At 42.9% G+C, this 18,707-nt stretch overlaps 1 protein-coding gene across 10 annotated transcripts in view; it reads left to right on the top strand.

Annotated features, from left to right (window-relative positions):
- LOC135200049 (uncharacterized) overlaps positions 1-18,707 on the top strand; it is a 289,020-nt gene that overhangs the window by 99,386 nt on the left and 170,927 nt on the right. For all 10 annotated transcript variants that reach the window (XM_064228292.1, XM_064228287.1, XM_064228290.1 and 7 more), the window contains one exon: positions 18,399-18,510. In XM_064228292.1, coding sequence (XP_064084362.1) covers positions 18,399-18,510 — 112 coding nt within the window. The remainder of the gene's footprint in view (positions 1-18,398; positions 18,511-18,707) is intronic.

Raw genomic sequence — 18,707 nt, 5'->3', positions numbered from 1 at the left:
TCCCAAGATTTACCAGTTTCGATTTTGAGATACTAGTGGTATGGTTTACAACAACACCACATTGTTTGCATTCACCGAAATCCATTTCGGTTAAAATGCAAATGCTAGAGGGTATTTTCTTGCGCTTGATGGTTCTAGCCAAACGCATTCCTTCATGGAATGGATTACCTGGCAGGCAACTCAGGATGACAAGTGAGCGAGAGCTAGCGGTGTTCGGGCTGCCTGTCAGCCCTGCCTGCAGCAGCCAGTCCTGCTGGCTCTCCGAGATAGTTCGGTCAGGTTTTGTCTCTCCTCCTTTGTGGTGATTGACTACCGAATCGAATCTGCCTGGCAATCACAGACTTAGGTCTCTGGTTGGCTGGAATTCTTGCATATGTGTATGACCATCTCTACTGCATCGCCCTTTGCCATTGCGAGAATTTTCAGACAGATATCTCACTAGACTCGTAATCATCTTTCTGTTAACCTCACGGTAACAGAAGTGTGTAGCCTAGTCTTCTGCTTCATCGTACCTGCTGCTGCGGTGACGCAGAATGATTTCTTCAGACATCTGAGTTGTTCCAATGCGTAATACAAACCCTCGGTCCTTTAACAATAGGAATGTACTTACGGCGTAGCTGGAATTACGGCCGTTGAATCTTGAACAAGGTGGTTAGCCAGTAACTACCGTGGGCTGGATGTAAACACTCCACTTTGCTTTCGGCCGTCTTCCGATGAAGACGTGTGTTTGTGAGCTCCGGCTGACTGGTCGTTGATCTTTTTTCCCAGTGGGATCCTTTTGGTTTATTTTTTGTATTTAAATAATTATGCATATATGGTGTTTGATATTAATACTAAACAAAGGTTTGTCATTGGTTTTTCAATTAATATACAAACCCACTTTTTGTGATAGCCTTTGTAACCAGCTTAGGTATGCCATCATATTATTCACATTCTTTCACTCTTTAACACTAGCTCAGACCTGCATGAGGACGAGATATATATTTATCGTGAGGATGAGACATGTATTTAACGTAAGTGATATTGATCCTGTAACGGTACATGTATTCATCCGGAAATTATGTTTACGCTTGGGAATTACCAAGGAAACTTCAAAGGTTTATCCATGTTTTGTTTTTATGGTAATTTCTCTTCCCCTTCTTCCTTTCACTTACTATCGGAAGAAGGTAGAAGGATGGGCATGCGGCGTTGATGTTGGGGGATCTCCTCTCACTTCGGAGGGCGGTGCCCTTGGATGCGTGAGGAGTATCCTCATTACTTTACTTTTTTCTTTCCTTATTTTACAGACTAGTGGTGATTGTGTTTTCAGCAGTATTGGTTGGATGCTCTTCATATTGGTTATCTTAACTTTGGAATTGTACCTATGACTCATAGCATGTTGTGTACCGATCCTCGAGTGTGTGTACTGATCCCCTGCTGATAATCATATTCATTACCACTACTACCCGGGAGTTATGTCACTGGACGAAGCTGTCGTGCTGCCTTGTGAGGTTTATGTACTCCTGATGGTAGAAGTCTAGCAGAAGGAGAAACCAAAGAGAAAGAGAGCTCTTCAAGTGTCGTCATCCTCCTCTTCAAGATCATCATATCTTCATGCCTCCTCCCCTTCAACTTTTAAGGCTTTGCCGTAAAAGAGAAGGTGGTCTCCCCCCCTAAGAAGTCTTGTCACGGGACTTCTAAGGGTCTGTCCCGCTCCGGTGAGACAGGTGGGTCTTCCGCTGGTCCTCCCATTCCTTCTGTAACGGGGCCCGTCTCTCCTTCCTCGGGGAGGAAGCAGACAGGGACCATGGAGGTACCAGCCACCGCTTATATTTCCTCTCCCGGTTCCAAAGGTTCCACCTCCAGACCGGGAACCGTCTCGGCCGCCCTCTTGCGAGCGTTACCGAGTGTACGGACCGTGCAGCCAGGGTCCAGACTGCTGAGTACGCTCACCGTGTCAGGACCCAGGCAAGGAGCGGAAGATGGTAGGAGTCGTTCGGGTGACTCTCGCCAGAGCGGCGAACGCTCTCGCATCAATCATCCAGTGCCCAGGGTTGACGTGACGTTCCTGCGGGTCCATGCACACAGAGACCGGTGGAGGTGGGCCATCCAGCCTTCTTTTAATTAATCCTTTTCTTTCAGAGGAGTTTCGGCCTCAACGAGGACTTGGGAAAGTCGGAGGACGGTATCGGCTGTCGCCTATCAGGTGCACGCTCAGGCCCACCCAGACGATGGTTGCATTCGCGCGACCGACCAGTCTCATGGGTGGCAGACGCTTCACCTGCCTGGTAAGAGTTTCGTAGCCAACCTCGAGGAAGCGTTCTCGCCACTGCTACTCCCGCAGGTCCCTCCGGACAGGTGCAGTTGGGCCGTGTTGCTTCGGCAACTGCCCCAACTCCGTCCTGGATGGAGGACCTGTCGGTTGTCCTGAGGAAATTGGCGAAGAGGAAGTCCAGGAAGAAGAGGAGGTGCCGCCGTCGTCTTCTGCCACCTCTTCCCCTTCGACATCCGAGGCCCCCCGGCCGAAGAAGAAGAAGGTAGCCTCCTCCCTCCCAAGAAGTCTCGCTCAGAGACCTCTAAGTGTCTGTCCCACTCCGGTGGGAATGTTGGGGCTTCCGCTGGTCCTCCTGTTCCTTCGGGAACAAGGCTCGTCTGTCCTTCCGTAAGGAAGAAGATGACGGGGACTGGAGGGGTACTGGCTAACACCGGTACCTCCCCTTCTGGCGCCAGAGGTTCTGCCTCGACGCCAAGTACCGTCTCGGCCTCTACGGTCGCCTGCGGGTGACCGTGCAGCCAAGACCCAGGCAACCGAGTTCGCTCAGCGCCAGGATCCAGGCACGGAGTAGAAGACTGGTGGGAGTCGCCCAGGTGACTCCCACCAGGCCAGCGATCGCTCCCACCGGGACCGGACGGATAGGGGGACCGGCAGCAGCTCTTTTGATGCTCGGGACCGTCACCGCTGTTCTCGGTCTAGCCGCTCACCCCCGGAGAGCCGCTCAACCAGGCCTGCTGCCCGATTGCCAACGCGAGTTGGCAAGCGTCAGCAGACCCCCAAGCAAAACTGGTGGGCGAGGGGGGAGCACTCGTAGCAGATCTCCTGAAGAGACTGACGCTCCGTCCTTGGTCCAGCGTTTCTCCGCAAGAAGACCGCTGGTCCAGACCGGCAGCTCGATCGTCACCGTGGGTTGGTGATCGCCTACAGTCCTTCCAGTCTACCGGTTCTGCTGGTAGGCAGGGGAAGAGCTCTCGTAGCAGTTCCCCTGACACGAGACCGACGCTCCGTTCCTTGGTCCAGCGTTTCTCCGCAAGAAGGCCGCTGGTCCAGACCTGCAGCTCTATCGCCACCATGAGTTGGTGATCGCCAACAGTCCTCTCAGCCTACTGGTTCTGCTAGTAGGCAGGTTAGGAGCGTCAGTTCTCCCTCACCTGTCCCTTAAACCTCCTCAGGCTACACCGGGAGGAACAAGGCAAACAGGAGTGACTGTGATGAATGCACTTCTTACGGTCCGGCCACGAGCCTGGTTCGGTCTTGGGACCAACAGATCCTCGCTCAAGTGGTTGGAGGAGATCGTGGGGGGCTGGCGAGGACGAATGACACTTCCCAGACTCTCGGTGTGACCATCACCGCTGTTCACATGACGGTCCCGTTGGACCACGCACACAGAGACCAGGGTGGTCTCCCCCTTCGATCCTCTTGAGAGGTTTTGACCTCGACGAGGACTGGGACGCATTGGAGGACGGTATCAGCTCTCTCCTGTCAGGTGCTCGCTCAGCCCCACCCAGACAACGGTCATGGTGGCAGCAGACATTTAGCCTACAGTACGGGAAAACGTTTTCTCCAGACGGTAACGTTTTCCTAGTCTCAGAACGGCCATCACCGCACGGTGATGGCTGCCCGTACTCGCTTCTCCAACGGCTAGTTCCGCTGAGAAGGCAAGCGAGTATCCAATCTTCCTCCCCCATTCCCTCTCTCCCTATGGCTGCGACGGGAAGGGGAGGGATCCTACAGAGCGTTCTCCATAGGATTCCACGTCGGGGACTGCGTTCCTGGGGGGACCTTCGGGTCCTACCGGATGTAAGTCCCTGTCGTTGAGGAAGGATCTTGCCCTATCCTCGATTTCTTACGGGAATTGGGAGGACCACCACCCGATGATCGTCTGACGAATTTGGTGGGGGTTTTGCCAAGCGCTTAGAATTCTTCGGAGTTTCTAGCACTCTCCGAGTGTTCTGGTCTTCTACGATCTGCAAACACTTGGGCGAAACCACGTTCCAGAGTGGGCGAGACAAGAATTCCAGATAATAGTTACTACGATAATCGGGAATCTCACCGAATGCTCGAATTCCTGGAATTTCTAGCGCTCGAAAGGAGTACTGCTGCTGAAGGAAGAATATCTCGGGAGGGGCTCAGCCTGGATGGACCTGACGGTCCGTTGCCTCAGTAGGCGGCCAACCTCGGGATAGAGAAGAACGGGTGGGAACATCCAGTTCGGCTTGAATTATCGTCTTCGGTATCCTGTTATCACCATAGAAGTCTTCCTTCGGGAAAAATTCTCCTTCACTCTCTTCATTAGAGAATGAAGGGTGTCGGCTTCCAGTCCTTATTCTCGTTCCTCGAATGGAAGAGAATTTAGGATGGAGGTCTATGTACAGGAACCTACAAATATACTACATACAGGTAGTGCTCGAGTTACGATAATCCGATGTTACGATGGGGTTAGCAATTAATACAAAAAAAAAAAAAAAAAAAGTTGAAAATTTGTATTTTTGAATTTCGCGCACAGCGAGCGCTGGCAGCAGCGTACTACGCTGTACGATATGTTGGCCCGAGAGCGAGAGGCTGGCGTAGGTACAGCAGCATCCAATGAGTTCGACCTCACTTGCTCTCGCTTTGAACCAAGTAAGATTAGGTCAGTGTTCGTTTGTGTTTTTTGTGAATTTTTTTCAAGTACCGTAAATTAAAACAAAAATCTATGTCTGCCAAACAACCAAATAGGTGTCCTGCTGGTAGTGCAAAAAAGAAGAGGCAATCCATTACTTTGGAGCAGAAACTGAAGATGATAAACCAGCGTGAAGCGGGAAAGGCAGTCATGGTTATCGCACATGACGAACGTTTATCGCAATCTACAGTATCCACCATCCTCAAGGACAAGAAACGTGTAATGGATGCTGTAAAGGCATCTGCTTCAGTTCATTCAACGGTTATATCAAAGAAGAGGATAGGGCCTTTGGAAGAAATGGAGCAGTTACTGGTCACGTGGATGGAGGACCAAATATAAAAGCGTATGCCGCTCACCCTCTTAACCATTCAGACAAAGGCACGCATGCTTTTTGAAGAACTGAAGAAGAATTATGATGATAACCACAACAAAAGTTTTGCAGCAAGTGCCGGATGGTTTCGTCGTTTCAAGAACCGCCATAATTTTCACAGTGTGAAAATTAGCGGTGAAGCAGCAAGCGCTGATGCCGATGGAACCGCTAAGTTTAAGGATGTTTTACACAAGATCGTCGTTAATGAAGGGTACTTACCAGAGCAAATCTTTAATGTTGACGAAACCGGACTTTATTGGAAACGTATGCCACAACGGTCCTACATCCACAAAGAAGCAACGGCGATGCCCGGGTTTAAGGCATACAAGGATCGATTGACTCTTCTGCTTGGGGGAAATGTGGCTGGGTATAAACTTAAGCCCTTTATGATTTATCACTCAGAAAATCCGAGGGCTTTAAAAAGCATCGACAAGCATACACTTCCTGTGCATTACCGTCATAATAAAAAAGCTTGGGTGACTGCAATATTGTTCGAGGACTGGTTCATTCATTGCTTCATTCCGGATGTGAAAGATCATTGTAGGAAAAATAACATCCCCTTCAAAATTCTTCTGATTCTCGACAATGCTCCTGGCCACCCTCAGCACATCGGAGATATTAACGAGAATGTAAAAGTTGTGTTTCTGCCACCAAACACAACTTCTCTCATACAACCCATGGATCAGGGTGCTGTGGCTACGTTCAAGGCGTATTATCTTCGGAACACGTTTGCGCAGGCTGTTCAGGCTACGGGTAACAAGGAGAAAGATCTCAGAACTTTCTGGAAAGAATTTAGTGTTCTTAACTCCATTATGAACATTGGAAGGAGGTAAAGAAAGTGTATGAATGGGGTATGGAAAAATCTGCTGAAAGTGTATGTGAACTCGTTTAAAGGTTTCGATCAGAATGAAGAAGAAGTGGAAATCAATAAAAAGATCTTGATACTTGGGGAAAAGTTTAGATTTAGAAATTGACGAGAAAGATATCCAAGAACTTATAGATGTGCAAGATGTAGAGCTAACGGCAGAGGATTTAATTGCATTTGCAGAAGAGGAAAAAAAAAAGCAGAAGAGGAAGAAGAAATAAAAGAGCCGGAGCGAACATTTACGACTAAAAAACTGGCAGAGGCGTTTGCTTTATTTGATCAAGGACTGAAACTTGTAAGTGAAATGGATGGGGACGAGGAACGGTTTGCCAAAGTTCAGAGGGCTCATCAAGACAGTGTTGCATGTTACCGATTAATTTATGAAGAACGAAAAAAATGCACTGTGCAACCTACAATGGATTTTTTCTTCAAGAGAACGACTCCAGTGCCTTCAGCTTCCCCCAGCCCTACCCCCTCACTTGAGACTCGATCCTGTACGTCTCGGAACAGTTGTTTCCTCGAGACGCCTGAACTAACAGAAGAAGAAATTCTATCTGAAGAAGAGCGAATTGATGATCCTGCTGCTTTATCATCGTCCTCCTCTTCCGATCTTTAGTTATAGTAGCCATGAACAGCCTGACACCGATCACGTATGCCGACAACGGACCGAATCTTGGTGAGTACCCTTTACGCTATAGTTTGATCCTTGTTCTTATTAAATTTCTTTTTATACTTAATTATCATAAGTCAATCTGCATTGAAACACTCGAATTAGCTGATATTAATAATTACTATACCATATATGTTTAGGTATACTGTGTAGTGTTGGCCAATCTTCCATATATGTGTATATAGCCTAGCCTATATGGTACTGATTAACTTAGTGTAGGCTAGGCTATATCCGAGATATAATTTTCTCAACTTACGATGGGCTTTTCGGAACCAAACCCCATCGTAAGTAGGAGAATACCTGTATATTGCCCTCGAGACATGCTTCTGTTATCAGTTGAATTGTCCGAGGTGTAGGCACATACCATAGTTAACTCTATGGGTTGTGACTGAGACGAATAGTATCTTCTTGGTTGAACTGCAACTCAGGACTGCCCTGCAAACCTCCCAGGAGTTACCAGTTTCGATTTTGAGATACTTATGGTATTGTTACAACAACAACACCTCAGAGTTTGCATTCACCGAAATCCGTTTTGATTAAATGCAAATGCTCGAGCGTATTTTTTTACGTTCGATGGTTCTAGCCGAACGCATTCCTTCTTGGAATGGATTACCAGGCAACTCAGGATGACGAGTGAGCGAGAGCTAGCAGTGTATGGGCTGCCTGCCGCAGCCCAGTACCAGCTGGCTCTCCGAGATAGCACAGTCGGATTATGTCTCTCTCCTCTGCAATGATTGACTACCGAACCGAATCTCTGCCCAGCAATCACAGACTTAGGTCTGGTTGCCTGGAATTCTTGCATACATCAGTGACCATCTCTACTGCATCGCCTTTGACATTGCGAGAATTTTCAGACAGAGATATCTCGCTAGACTTGCTATCATCTTTCTGTTTACCGCACAGTAACAGAAATCTTTAGCCTAGTCTCCCGCTGCATCGCACCTGCCGCTGCGATGACGTGGAATGATTTCTTCAGACATCTGAGTTTGTCTTCTAAATATACCTCATATTCGTAGGTGTGCAATTGTTCATTGTTCACCCTGAATTGTATATGTTTATTGGAAGACATCGCCTGTTCCCCGCCCTGCCAGCTCTACTTCCAAGTACATATAGATGTCCTCCCTGGATAAAGCTGGGAAGATGATGATTCAGCCCATGAGAAGCGGTTCTTCAGGCAGTACAATCCCTGTGTTTTCATTACTGAAAAGTGCTCTGCTTTCATTGCAACTCCAACTTCTCATTGAACAGCAATGAAGTAGCGGTTTAGCGTTTTCAGTCCTCTGTAAATAACGGGGATTAAGCCGTCTTCGCGGGTTGGTGTCATCGGCGGGACTTTTCTACGTCCAGAATCTTGAGAGTTAACTTCTCTCAATTCGGCTGTGAAGATGTAGGTCTGCTTTCACCTACCACCTTCTGTCTTCAATGGCATATAATATTGTTTCTCCTTAGTTGAGATTCAACTACTAGGAGAACTTCTGTCTTGCCATCAGGGACCTCGGTCTCTAGAAGGCAATTGACTTTTGTCTGTTGGGCACATGCCTTGAGAGAATCATCATCTCTCCTTCCAGCATTGGTGGCAACAGATAGACGATTTGTATGGTCTCTCGGCATAACCCTTCCAAAGGCGAGGGTTACATGACTACGCCTCGGATGCATGTACAGCTTGCCTCACACAACCGAACGCAGTCAGTCGGCAGCTGTCGAAGCGTCCAAGACCGTCACGAGCTACGCTGTGGACTTTGTATCAGTTGATCCAGATTAGTTATTACTTTGTCCTACAGGCGTGTTCCGGTACCCATAACTTTCGACACCCGCCATGGAGTGTCGGTATCTTTATCCACTGCGGAGACGACGGGACCGCGACAGACTTCGCCGCAGTGGGATACGAGACCGCGACAGACTTCACTGGTGGGGTACGAAACCGCGAGAGACTTGGCTGCAGACTGATAGACCACTGGATGGGTACTGGACATCACTCTGAAGAATATGTTGGATAGGAAGATGGATAGGTCATTGCGACCATATCCTTCTTTCCCTTCGGGACTGCCCACAGGTCCTTGGAACCTCATTTCCCTGACCAGTGGTGGATGCTTGCAAGATGTGTTTGCTTACCCAGCTCCTTCAAGAGGACAAGTTGCATCTCGTCCATGGTGTGCAGTTGTAGAGGTGAGAAGGTTGCGAGAGTGACTGGCTCTCCCCCTTCCACGCTTCTTCTCTCCATTCCTCGTCCTTCAGGTTGAGGATAGGACTCGAACTCACACTGGCTGGTCGGACGATTGATGCGGTAAGCCTATACATAAGCATCCTTTTTGTTTCTTATCAGAATCATAGAAGCAATCCTGCTTCTTCCTCTAGCAAGGGGAGGAAGGAGACTGACAATAATGCAACCCCTTCCCAGAACTTTGCATTAATATCTCACCCATTTCGAAAAGGCCCAGAAGTCTGACTCTTGATCACACAGCTCCTATTCTCCGATCAAATTGTCAGAGGCAGCAGGGCACTCCTCCACTCTCTTACGACCAGGAGTAGCAGCCTAGGTGCGCAGAACTCCAGTCAGTTCTAGAAGCTCACTCAGATTTCTCCCACCAATCAGTGAGTCTTCCTTTTGTTAAAGGGTGGAGGGTTTGTATTACGTATTGGAACAAATCACAATTTGTCGAAAATTGTATTTTTCCTATGTTACGAACTCCCTTTAGGAGGAAGTCGTAACTGGTTCTTTTATTTTAATCTTAAATCCAGTGACAAAAACAAATCAGTATGAGCGAGGAAAATCAGAAAGACACAGGCAAAAATTTCACAATATTTATTACACAATAAATATACGTACACTGATGGCTCACAAAAAGTAATAAATAGACAAAACACAAAAGGCCATCAAATAACTCAGAGAGTCACCTATAACTAAAGCTAAACCCTACTCATAGAGAAGAAACCAAATCTTAATCTTAATAAAGGACCCAAATAAATTTACCCACCACGCTAACCTATTACTAAATAGAAAGGAAAGAAGTGGAAGGACATACAAAAAGAAACAATAATCCTACCTAAGACATAACAATCTAAACCTTAATATACTATCAAACACTTTAGACCATATAATTACACACTCTTTAGGGTGTATCTAAAAATACACACAGATTGGTCCTATGACACAGACCAGTACTAATACAGACGAGTCCATATATCGCTCAAAAAATGCAGTCACAGAACGTCACTCCCATCAGAAGAACTGCACTTCAAAACCGTTGGTGGATATACACACTTTAGTCTACGGCTCGCCAAAGATACAGGGGATGTTCCTTTTACCTGAGAGAAGACACCTACTTGCTCCAACAAGGCCACTCTGGTGCTGATACAGTGGATACATCCATGAAAGACGAAAAAGGCTCTCGAGCCCAGAACCACACACAACTGCCAACGCCAAGATTTAAGCCAGTAGGCCACTTAAATCACAGTTGCACGTCGTACTCCCACATGTAGCTTCACATGCATAACTGCCTTTCACATTAAGAAGCAGCTCAATGACAGCAGATGTTGTTCTCAAGAGAACAAGCGAGAAATCTTCAGAATAGGACGTTATATATGTATAATCCACAACAGCAGACAGATCAGCAGCTCCAGAGTCCTCAACGGCCTTGAACTAGCCTCTAGAATACTTTGGGAGAGTCACAAGTCACCTCTCCTTACCACACTCCCAGTCACCATAAAGAAAAATAAACAGTTACAAATTTGGCAAGGAAGCAAAAACACTGAGGAAGGCCGCACTTCAAACTGCACTCAATAGATGGCGCCACAAAACTTAAGCTTTTTTCCAACCAAAGCAAATTAACAGTACATTTAAACCAAAATGTATACTAACGTAAAACAAATAGCAAAATACCTAACTTAACTTAGTTTTACAAAATTGCAAACAATAGAAAAATAAAAGCCATCAGTGCAAAAAGGCAAAACAATGAGATTTTACTTTAAAATTACGTTACGGCCTGACATCCTAACTATACAAACCTGAGATCCTTTAACAAATATGCCCACCTCATGCCACCCCTCAATCTGAACCTGGGCCGAAAGGCAAAGTGGAGTATTTACATCCGCTGCCCCACGGTAGTTACTGCCTAACCACCTTGTTCAAGATTCAACGGCCGTAATTCCAGCTACGCCGTAAGTACATTCCTATTGTTAAAGGACCTCAGCTTTGTATAGTTAGGAAAAATACAATTTTCGACAAATTGTGATTTTGTCTTCTAATACATCTCGTAATTCGTAGGTGTGCAATTATTCTTTGTTCACCCCGAATTGTAGATGAATAACGGAAGACTTCGCCTGTTCCCCGCCCTGCCAGCTCTACTTCCAAGTACAGTAATAGAAATATCCTCCCTGATCCAGCCCATGAGAAGCGGTTCTTCAGGCAGTACAATCCTTGTGTTTTCATTACTGAAAGGCGCTCCGCTTTCATTGCAAACTCCGACTTCTCACCGAACAGCAATGAAATAGAGGTTTAGCGTTTTCAGTCCTCTGTAAAACAATGGGGATTAAAGCCGTCTTCACTGGTTGGTGTCATCGACGGGACTTTTTCTACGTTCAGAATCTTTGGAGTTAACTCTCTCGATTCAGCTGTGAAGATGTAGGTCTGCATTCACCTTAGTCTTTCACTGGCATATAGTATTGTTTCTCCTTAGTTGAGATTCAACTACTATGAGAACTGTCTTGCCATGAGGGACCTCGGTCGTCTCTAGAAGGCAATTGACTTTTGTCTGATGGGTGCATTCCTTGAGAGAATCATCATCTCATCTCCCAACATCAGTGGCGAACAAGGTAGACGATTTGTATGGTTTCTCAGCATAACCCTTCAAAAGGCGAGTGTCATGTGACTACGTCTCGGATGCATGACTGCTCACCTCACACTGAGCGCAGTCAGTCGGCAGCTGTCGAAGAGTCCCAGATTGTCATGAGCTACACTGTGTACTTTGTATTGGTTGATCCAGATCAATCATTACAGGCGGCCCGCGGTTAACGGCGCAATCACTCAACGGCGAATCGGTTTTACGGCGGTCGTCAAAAATATTCATTAAAAAAATAAGGCATTTTAAAGGTATCTTTACGGCACAAATTTCAGTTAACAGCGCCGCTAGTGCCGTTGTCTAACGAGTCCATACATTTGTAGAAATGCCGTTCAGACCATAAAGGTTATGCAAATTATATTAACAAATTTTATGGAGAGTTATTACGTAGGTATTAGGGTAAAATATATGCCTCTGACGCTGTTCTATGCCGAAAATATCGAGTTACATAAGTGCAAATTTAGCTATGGATGTGTCGATTCATAATTGTTCATGCTTTTGTTTAAAATGTGTATGAAAATGTATTACGGGAAAGGCATTTTTATTTCTGTACAGAAATATGATACAAAGGCAGCTTTTGAAACTGCCCTTCACGTTATCAAATACGATATTTTTTCATGTTCTTTCTTGTAAGCCCCCGCCTGCCGCTCTTCCGAAAATATCGATTTAAAAAAAAGTGCAAATTAGCGATCGATGTGTCGATTTTATAAATGTTATAGCTTTTATGTTTAAAATGGTGTATGAAAATGTATTACGAATAGGGTATTTTTATTTCTGTGCAGAAATATAATAAACAGGCAGCTTTTGAAACTCCCCTTCAAGTTATCAACTACGTTGTTTTTTTTTTTCAAGTTCGTTTTTTCATTAACAGATTACGTTGGCGGCATGTTTATTGCGTAAAAATTACGTGATTCCGTTCGCAATAATCCTTTATATCATCGTAATATGAACTTTACGTTATTTATCTTATATCGGCGTGAAACCAACAGTAAAATGTGTTCTTTCAAACACAGTAGTTTTGATTCAAATGATTTTATCCCAATTTTATCTATAGTTTGTGTGTGATGGCAGACGTTTACTGCAGTTTTATCCTTGTTGCCGATGTACGATAATAGTCATTAGCAGCTTGAACAGTTTTCTCAGCTTCAGTTATAACTAGGTTTAAATTTAACGGTATATTTCCCGATTGATCTTTAATCTATATTGATCTCTGATCTATAGCGAATAAAGTTATTACATTAAGATATCTCAGTTCTGTTCTATACATAACGCCATTTATAACAAATACGGCAATGTTGCACTGTAGTACGATGATCGAAATACAAGCCAAACAGATTTTATCCAGTTCAGTTGTACTTAGAAAAAAAAAAGTAATTTCTCGTTCGGTTGTTCATGGCTGTACACGTTCACGCAACGAGTATAACGTTAAAACCACACTTTCATCATTCTCTTTTGCTGTTATTGAACTTATGTAAACTAGAAGATGGATAAAGTTAGGCCATTGTAATTTGATCTCTCATAAAATCGGACTATCGTAAGACTAATTATCATAACCTGAACACTATAGCTACCTGTACACTGTATAAACTTTATTATATCTTTACATACTCTAGACCCCCACATGTACTGTACAGTAAATTCTATAGTACTATACTGCATAAATATAATTTTACTTATTGCGCCGTTGTGGGATTACGGCGCCTTTGACTGGTCTAGTTTCGAAAGAAGGTGTGCGGCGGCCGTAGGCTTTAAAATCGCTCAACGTCGAAAATCGCTTGGCGTTGGTGGCCAGGAACGGAACCCCTGCCGCTAACCGAGGGCCGCCTGTACTTTGTCCTATTGGCGTGTTCCTGTACCCATAAGGATCGACACCCACCATGGAGTGTCGGTGTCTTCATCCGCTGCAGAATATTACGAGACCGTGAGAGACTTCTTTGCAGTTGGATAGTCCAGTGGATGGGTGCTTGTCTTCACTCCGAAGAATATGTCGGACAGGAAGATGGATAAGGGCAATGTGACCATATTTATCTTTCCCTTCAGGCCTGCCCACAGGTCCTTGGAACCTCTTTTCCTTGGACCAGTGGTGGATGCTAGCAGGATGTGTTTGCTTACCCAACTCCTTCAAGAGGACAAGTTGTATCTCGCCTATGGTGTGCTGTTCTAGAGGTAAGAAGGATGCGAGAGTGACTGGCCTCTCTCCACCTTTCCAACCTCGTCCTTCCACTCCTCTTCCTTTGGGTTGAGAAGCTGGTATTCTCAAATATATCTGACACCTGTGCTGTCTTAGTATATACTTTCTTTCCCCTTTTTTATGTTTTATTGTTATTTATTCAGATTAATTAACAATTCTTTTTATTAGAATTTTATTTGATCAGAATTTTATTCTTATTTTTATGAAATTTTTTTTTTTTTTTTTAATCAAATTTATATGTATCTCTTTTAATAAAATAATAACTTATAATATATTAAACAAGATTTTAAATAAAGTTAAAAGATCACACATAGTATTCGGCATCAGTGACCCTGGTAGTTGTGACGCCAGAAAACCCACAATCAATCAATCAATCCTTTGGGTTGAGGATAGGATTCGAACTCACACTGGCTGGTCGGACAATTGATGTGGTAAGCTTATACTACATAAGCATCCTTTTTATGTTTCTTATCAGAATCATAGAAGCAATCCCGCTCCTTCCTCTAGCAAGGGGAGGAAGGAGACTGGCAATAATGCAAACCCTTCCCAGAACTTTGCATTAATGTCTCCGACTAAATATTTTCCACAGCCCATTTTCGGAGCATTAGTGTCTCCGACTCTAAATATTCTCCACAGACCATTTTCAGATGAGTTACGATTCCTCACTCATTTCGAAAAGGCCCAGAAGTCTGACTCCTGATCATGCAGCTCCTATACTCCGATCAAGTTGCAGAGGCAGGGCATTCCTCCTTGCTCTTACGACCAGGAGTAGCAGCTTAGGTGTGTAGAACTCCAGTCAGTTCTAGAGGCTCACTCACATTCCTTCCACCAATCAGCGAGTCTGCCTTATGTAAAGGACCGAGGGTTTGTATATTGTGTAGGAACAAATAAATTTTTGGAAGTAAATTGTATTTTTCCTAACTATATAAACCTGAGGTCCTTTACATGTATGCCCACCTCATGCCACCCCTCAATCTGAACCTGGGCCAAAAGGCAAAGTTGAGTGTTTACATCCGGGCAGGCTAGCCTACCCGCCTGCCACGGTAGTTTCTGCTTAACCACCTTGTTCAAGAATTTAACGGCCGTAATTCCAGCTACGCCAAAAGTAATTCTTTATGTAAAGGACCTCAGGTTTGTATAGTTAGGAAAAATACAATTTACTTCCAAAAATTGTGATATTTGGAACATCTAAATGCTTCTCTTCAAGTTTTTTTAACAGAAGCATATCAGAAAGTGTCACTTTTATTATAATTAGATTTGCTCAAGCAGTAGCGGTAAGTAATAAAAAAAAAGGCAAATAAAAAAATTAGATTTTTCCATGTTACTGCAAATATTAAATAATGATTATCTTTTTGATGGAATACAACTTGAAATTTACGTAGAAGGCAAATAATAGATGCAAAGCTGCTTCTCTGTTGTAGGATTAAATAATAATTCTTATCAGTGGTGGTCAAACACCAAGCTCTTTTTTTTTCCAAAATGTTACAGTACTTCATTTTAATTGCTATTAGAGTACTACTTGGGAAGCAATGCTGGTACATATAATTTTTTTCCACAAAGTGGTGTCCTTTTTGATTAGGAGATTCTCCTTACATTCATAAATGTACCTTGATTTATAGAATATCTCTCCACTTCTTGCATATGTGGTGACTGCATTGTTGTCACACCATTGATCAACTGTCACACTGCTGATCTATTCCTGTTCTTTAAATTTTTCTTTCCTTTATTATATATATATATATATATATATATATATATATATATATATATATATATATATATATATACTTATATATATATATTATATATAGGTAATATATATACAGGCGTCCCCGGGTTACGACGGGGGTTCCGTTCTTGAGACGCGTCGTAAGCCGAAAATCGTCGTAAGCCGGAACGACGCTTGGAAATATGTCTTAAACTAATAAAAAGTTATAAAAAACCTTACTTGTAATCCTTTGGTTACACTACTGTTGTTTCCTGTAGTTTATGTACAACCTGGAGTTATTTTCATAAAAGAATGCTGGTTCTTGAAGGTAAAAACTATTGTAATCCTCTGGTGACACTACATTCTTGAAGTTTTATGTACAACCTGGAGTGATTTTGCAAAATCTTGAGGGCTACAAGAACAGCTGATTACTATTTACGTATCATATAGACTAATTAAAGTAAATGTATCTTTAAATAGGCTTATATATTAGTATCAACAAAACATTTCCTGCCATGAGTCAGAGGCCGTTTAATGAAACGAACACTTCTCTGTCCTATCTGTTCAGAAAATAAACGTTACGTCAATCCCCGAGACCATTGTTGCCAAAGCGTCCTCTCTCTCTCCTTCTCCTCTCTTTTCTCTCTCTCTCTCTCTCTCTCTATATATATCCCTATCTATCTTCTCCTCTCTCTACTAATCTACTATATCATCATCTCTCTCTGATCAAATTACATTGGAAACTTGACATACGATTGCCCTAATATACGAATGTTTTGAGATATAACAGAAAATTTGCGAAAATACAAGCTTTGATATACAACGAAATATTTGAGATACGATTTTGCAATGAGTGTTAGTTGTATAGGCGACCGATAAATGGCGTTCAGTCTGTTTGTTTGTTGGTGCTGCATGTTAACACGTCGTTGTTTAGTTCGTTGTATTTGCGCCTATTTTTCGTGTTATTTTGTCTATTTTATTATTACCCATGGGTCTCAAAGCTAAAGACAAAGCAGGTGATAAGAAAAAACCCAAGAAAATTATTTCGATGGAAGCAAAACATGAAATTATAGCAAAGCATGAACGTGGCGTTCGTATCGTCGATTTGGCAAACGAGTATGGTCGAAATCCTTCTACAATATCCACGATCATCAAGCAGAAGGAAGCTATAAAAACCCCCGAGACCATTGTTGCCAAAGCGTCTCTTCCTCTTCTCTCTCTCTCTCTCTCTCTCTCTCTCGCTCTCTCTCTCTCTGATCAAATTACGTACTGGATAATGTCTCTCTTTGGATACTTCGATTTTGCCAAATATTGAGGGCTACAAGAACAGTTGATTACTATTTACGTATCATATAGACTAATTAAAGTAACGTATCTTTAAATAGGCTTATATTATTAGTATCAACAAAACATTTACTGGCATGAGTCAGAGGCCGTTTAACGAAACGAACACTTCTCTGTCCTTAACTCGGAGCGTCGGAAGACGCCTTCTCTCTCTCTCTCGTCTCTCTCTATCTCTCTCTCTCTCTCTCTCTGATCAAATTACTGGATAATGTCTCTCTTTGGATACTTGGAATTTGCGTTGTAATCTAACCAGAAACTTCGTTTTGTTATTATTACTGGAAACAAGCAATGATTTTTTCATTATTTGCGCTTTTGGACTGTTATATGTAAACTAGTATGTATTCATTCGCTCGGAAACTAGTTCCGCATATGAGGCGTCACTAAAAAACATAGAAAAATACAACATAAAAAGTGTCGAAAATCATCATAATCTCAAAATTTTTGTTGTAATCTAACCAGAAACTTATTTTTATTAATATACTGTGCTAAACTATAAAGGATTTTTATCATAGTATGCGTTTTTTAAAAGCGTCGTTAACTCGGAGCGTCGGAAGCGTCGGCGTCGTAACCTCGGAACAAGCGTCGTAACCCAGGACGGATTTTTCCATTGAATATTTAAGAAAAAGCGTCGTAACCTCGGAACGTCGTAAGCCGGACCGGAACCGTCGTAACCCGGGGACCGCCTGTATATATATATATACACACACACACACACACACACAGTGGACCCCCCGTATCCGCGGACTCACACATTCGCGGATTTCTATCGGGAACATTTCCCCACATTATTCGCATATTTGCAGTATTTTCTATGAGAAATATCCACAAATTCTTGGTTTTTTATATCAATTTCATTATAAAATGCACTTTTTGTGGTTAAACCATAAAAAAACCAAGTATAAACATTTTTAGTGGGTTTTTCTTGAGTTTTAACTAACAAAATAGCCTGTTTGCAGTGTTTTGATAGGGGTTCTAACTATTCAAAGGGGGGGGGGGGTCTGTTATGCATCCCCCGCAAATACAGGGGGACCACTTTGTACGTATGTATATATATATATATATATTATATATATATATATATATATATATATATATATAGAATATATATAATATATATATATATATATATTATACACATATATGTATATATATATATATATAGTATAACTGAATCACAAAAGTTTGGAATGTGATAATGCATATATAAATGTATAAGCCAAAAAGGAAAGTGAAATACTGGAGTAACTGCAAGATCTTTCGATTCACGTCCTTTACTTTGCAGACCAACATATTATAAAATTTTGCATTTTAAAGCCAGTCTTATCATTATAGGATTACAGTTAAGCTTTGTTATTTTTACTAGTCTTGATCAGCCACCTTTTTTGAAACTGGAATCTTTTCATTAATGTCTTTCCTTTTTATAAGTAATTTCTCACATCTTAAAATTAATGTCTTTGTCTTTGTCAAAGATACTTATTTGTAAAACAAACTTACAGGTTCCTCAGACAAGGTTTATGAAGACACTTACCAAGTCAATAGAGAGTACAATTCAAGTAGGTGAGAGAGATCCTGAAAATCTAAGGGTGTATCAGCGTAATAACAACCTAGGTAAGTTTGCATTTGCAATATTGTTAGGAGAGTTATGAGGTTTTGTTATCTAATTATTTAATAATAGAAAAATGATAACGACTAAGTGATCTGAGACCTGCAGAAGGGCCCTGATATTACTGGAGGATGGACATGAGAGAAGACCTAACTAGACTGGAGTGTAAAAGCACACAGGATGTAAAAGAATGGAGAGAGGC

This window comes from Macrobrachium nipponense, chromosome 26 (assembly GCF_015104395.2).
Source record: "Macrobrachium nipponense isolate FS-2020 chromosome 26, ASM1510439v2, whole genome shotgun sequence".
Lineage (NCBI taxonomy): Eukaryota > Metazoa > Arthropoda > Malacostraca > Decapoda > Palaemonidae > Macrobrachium > Macrobrachium nipponense.
Note: the sequence above shows the minus strand (reverse complement) of the source record. Positions and strands in the feature narration are given on the sequence as shown.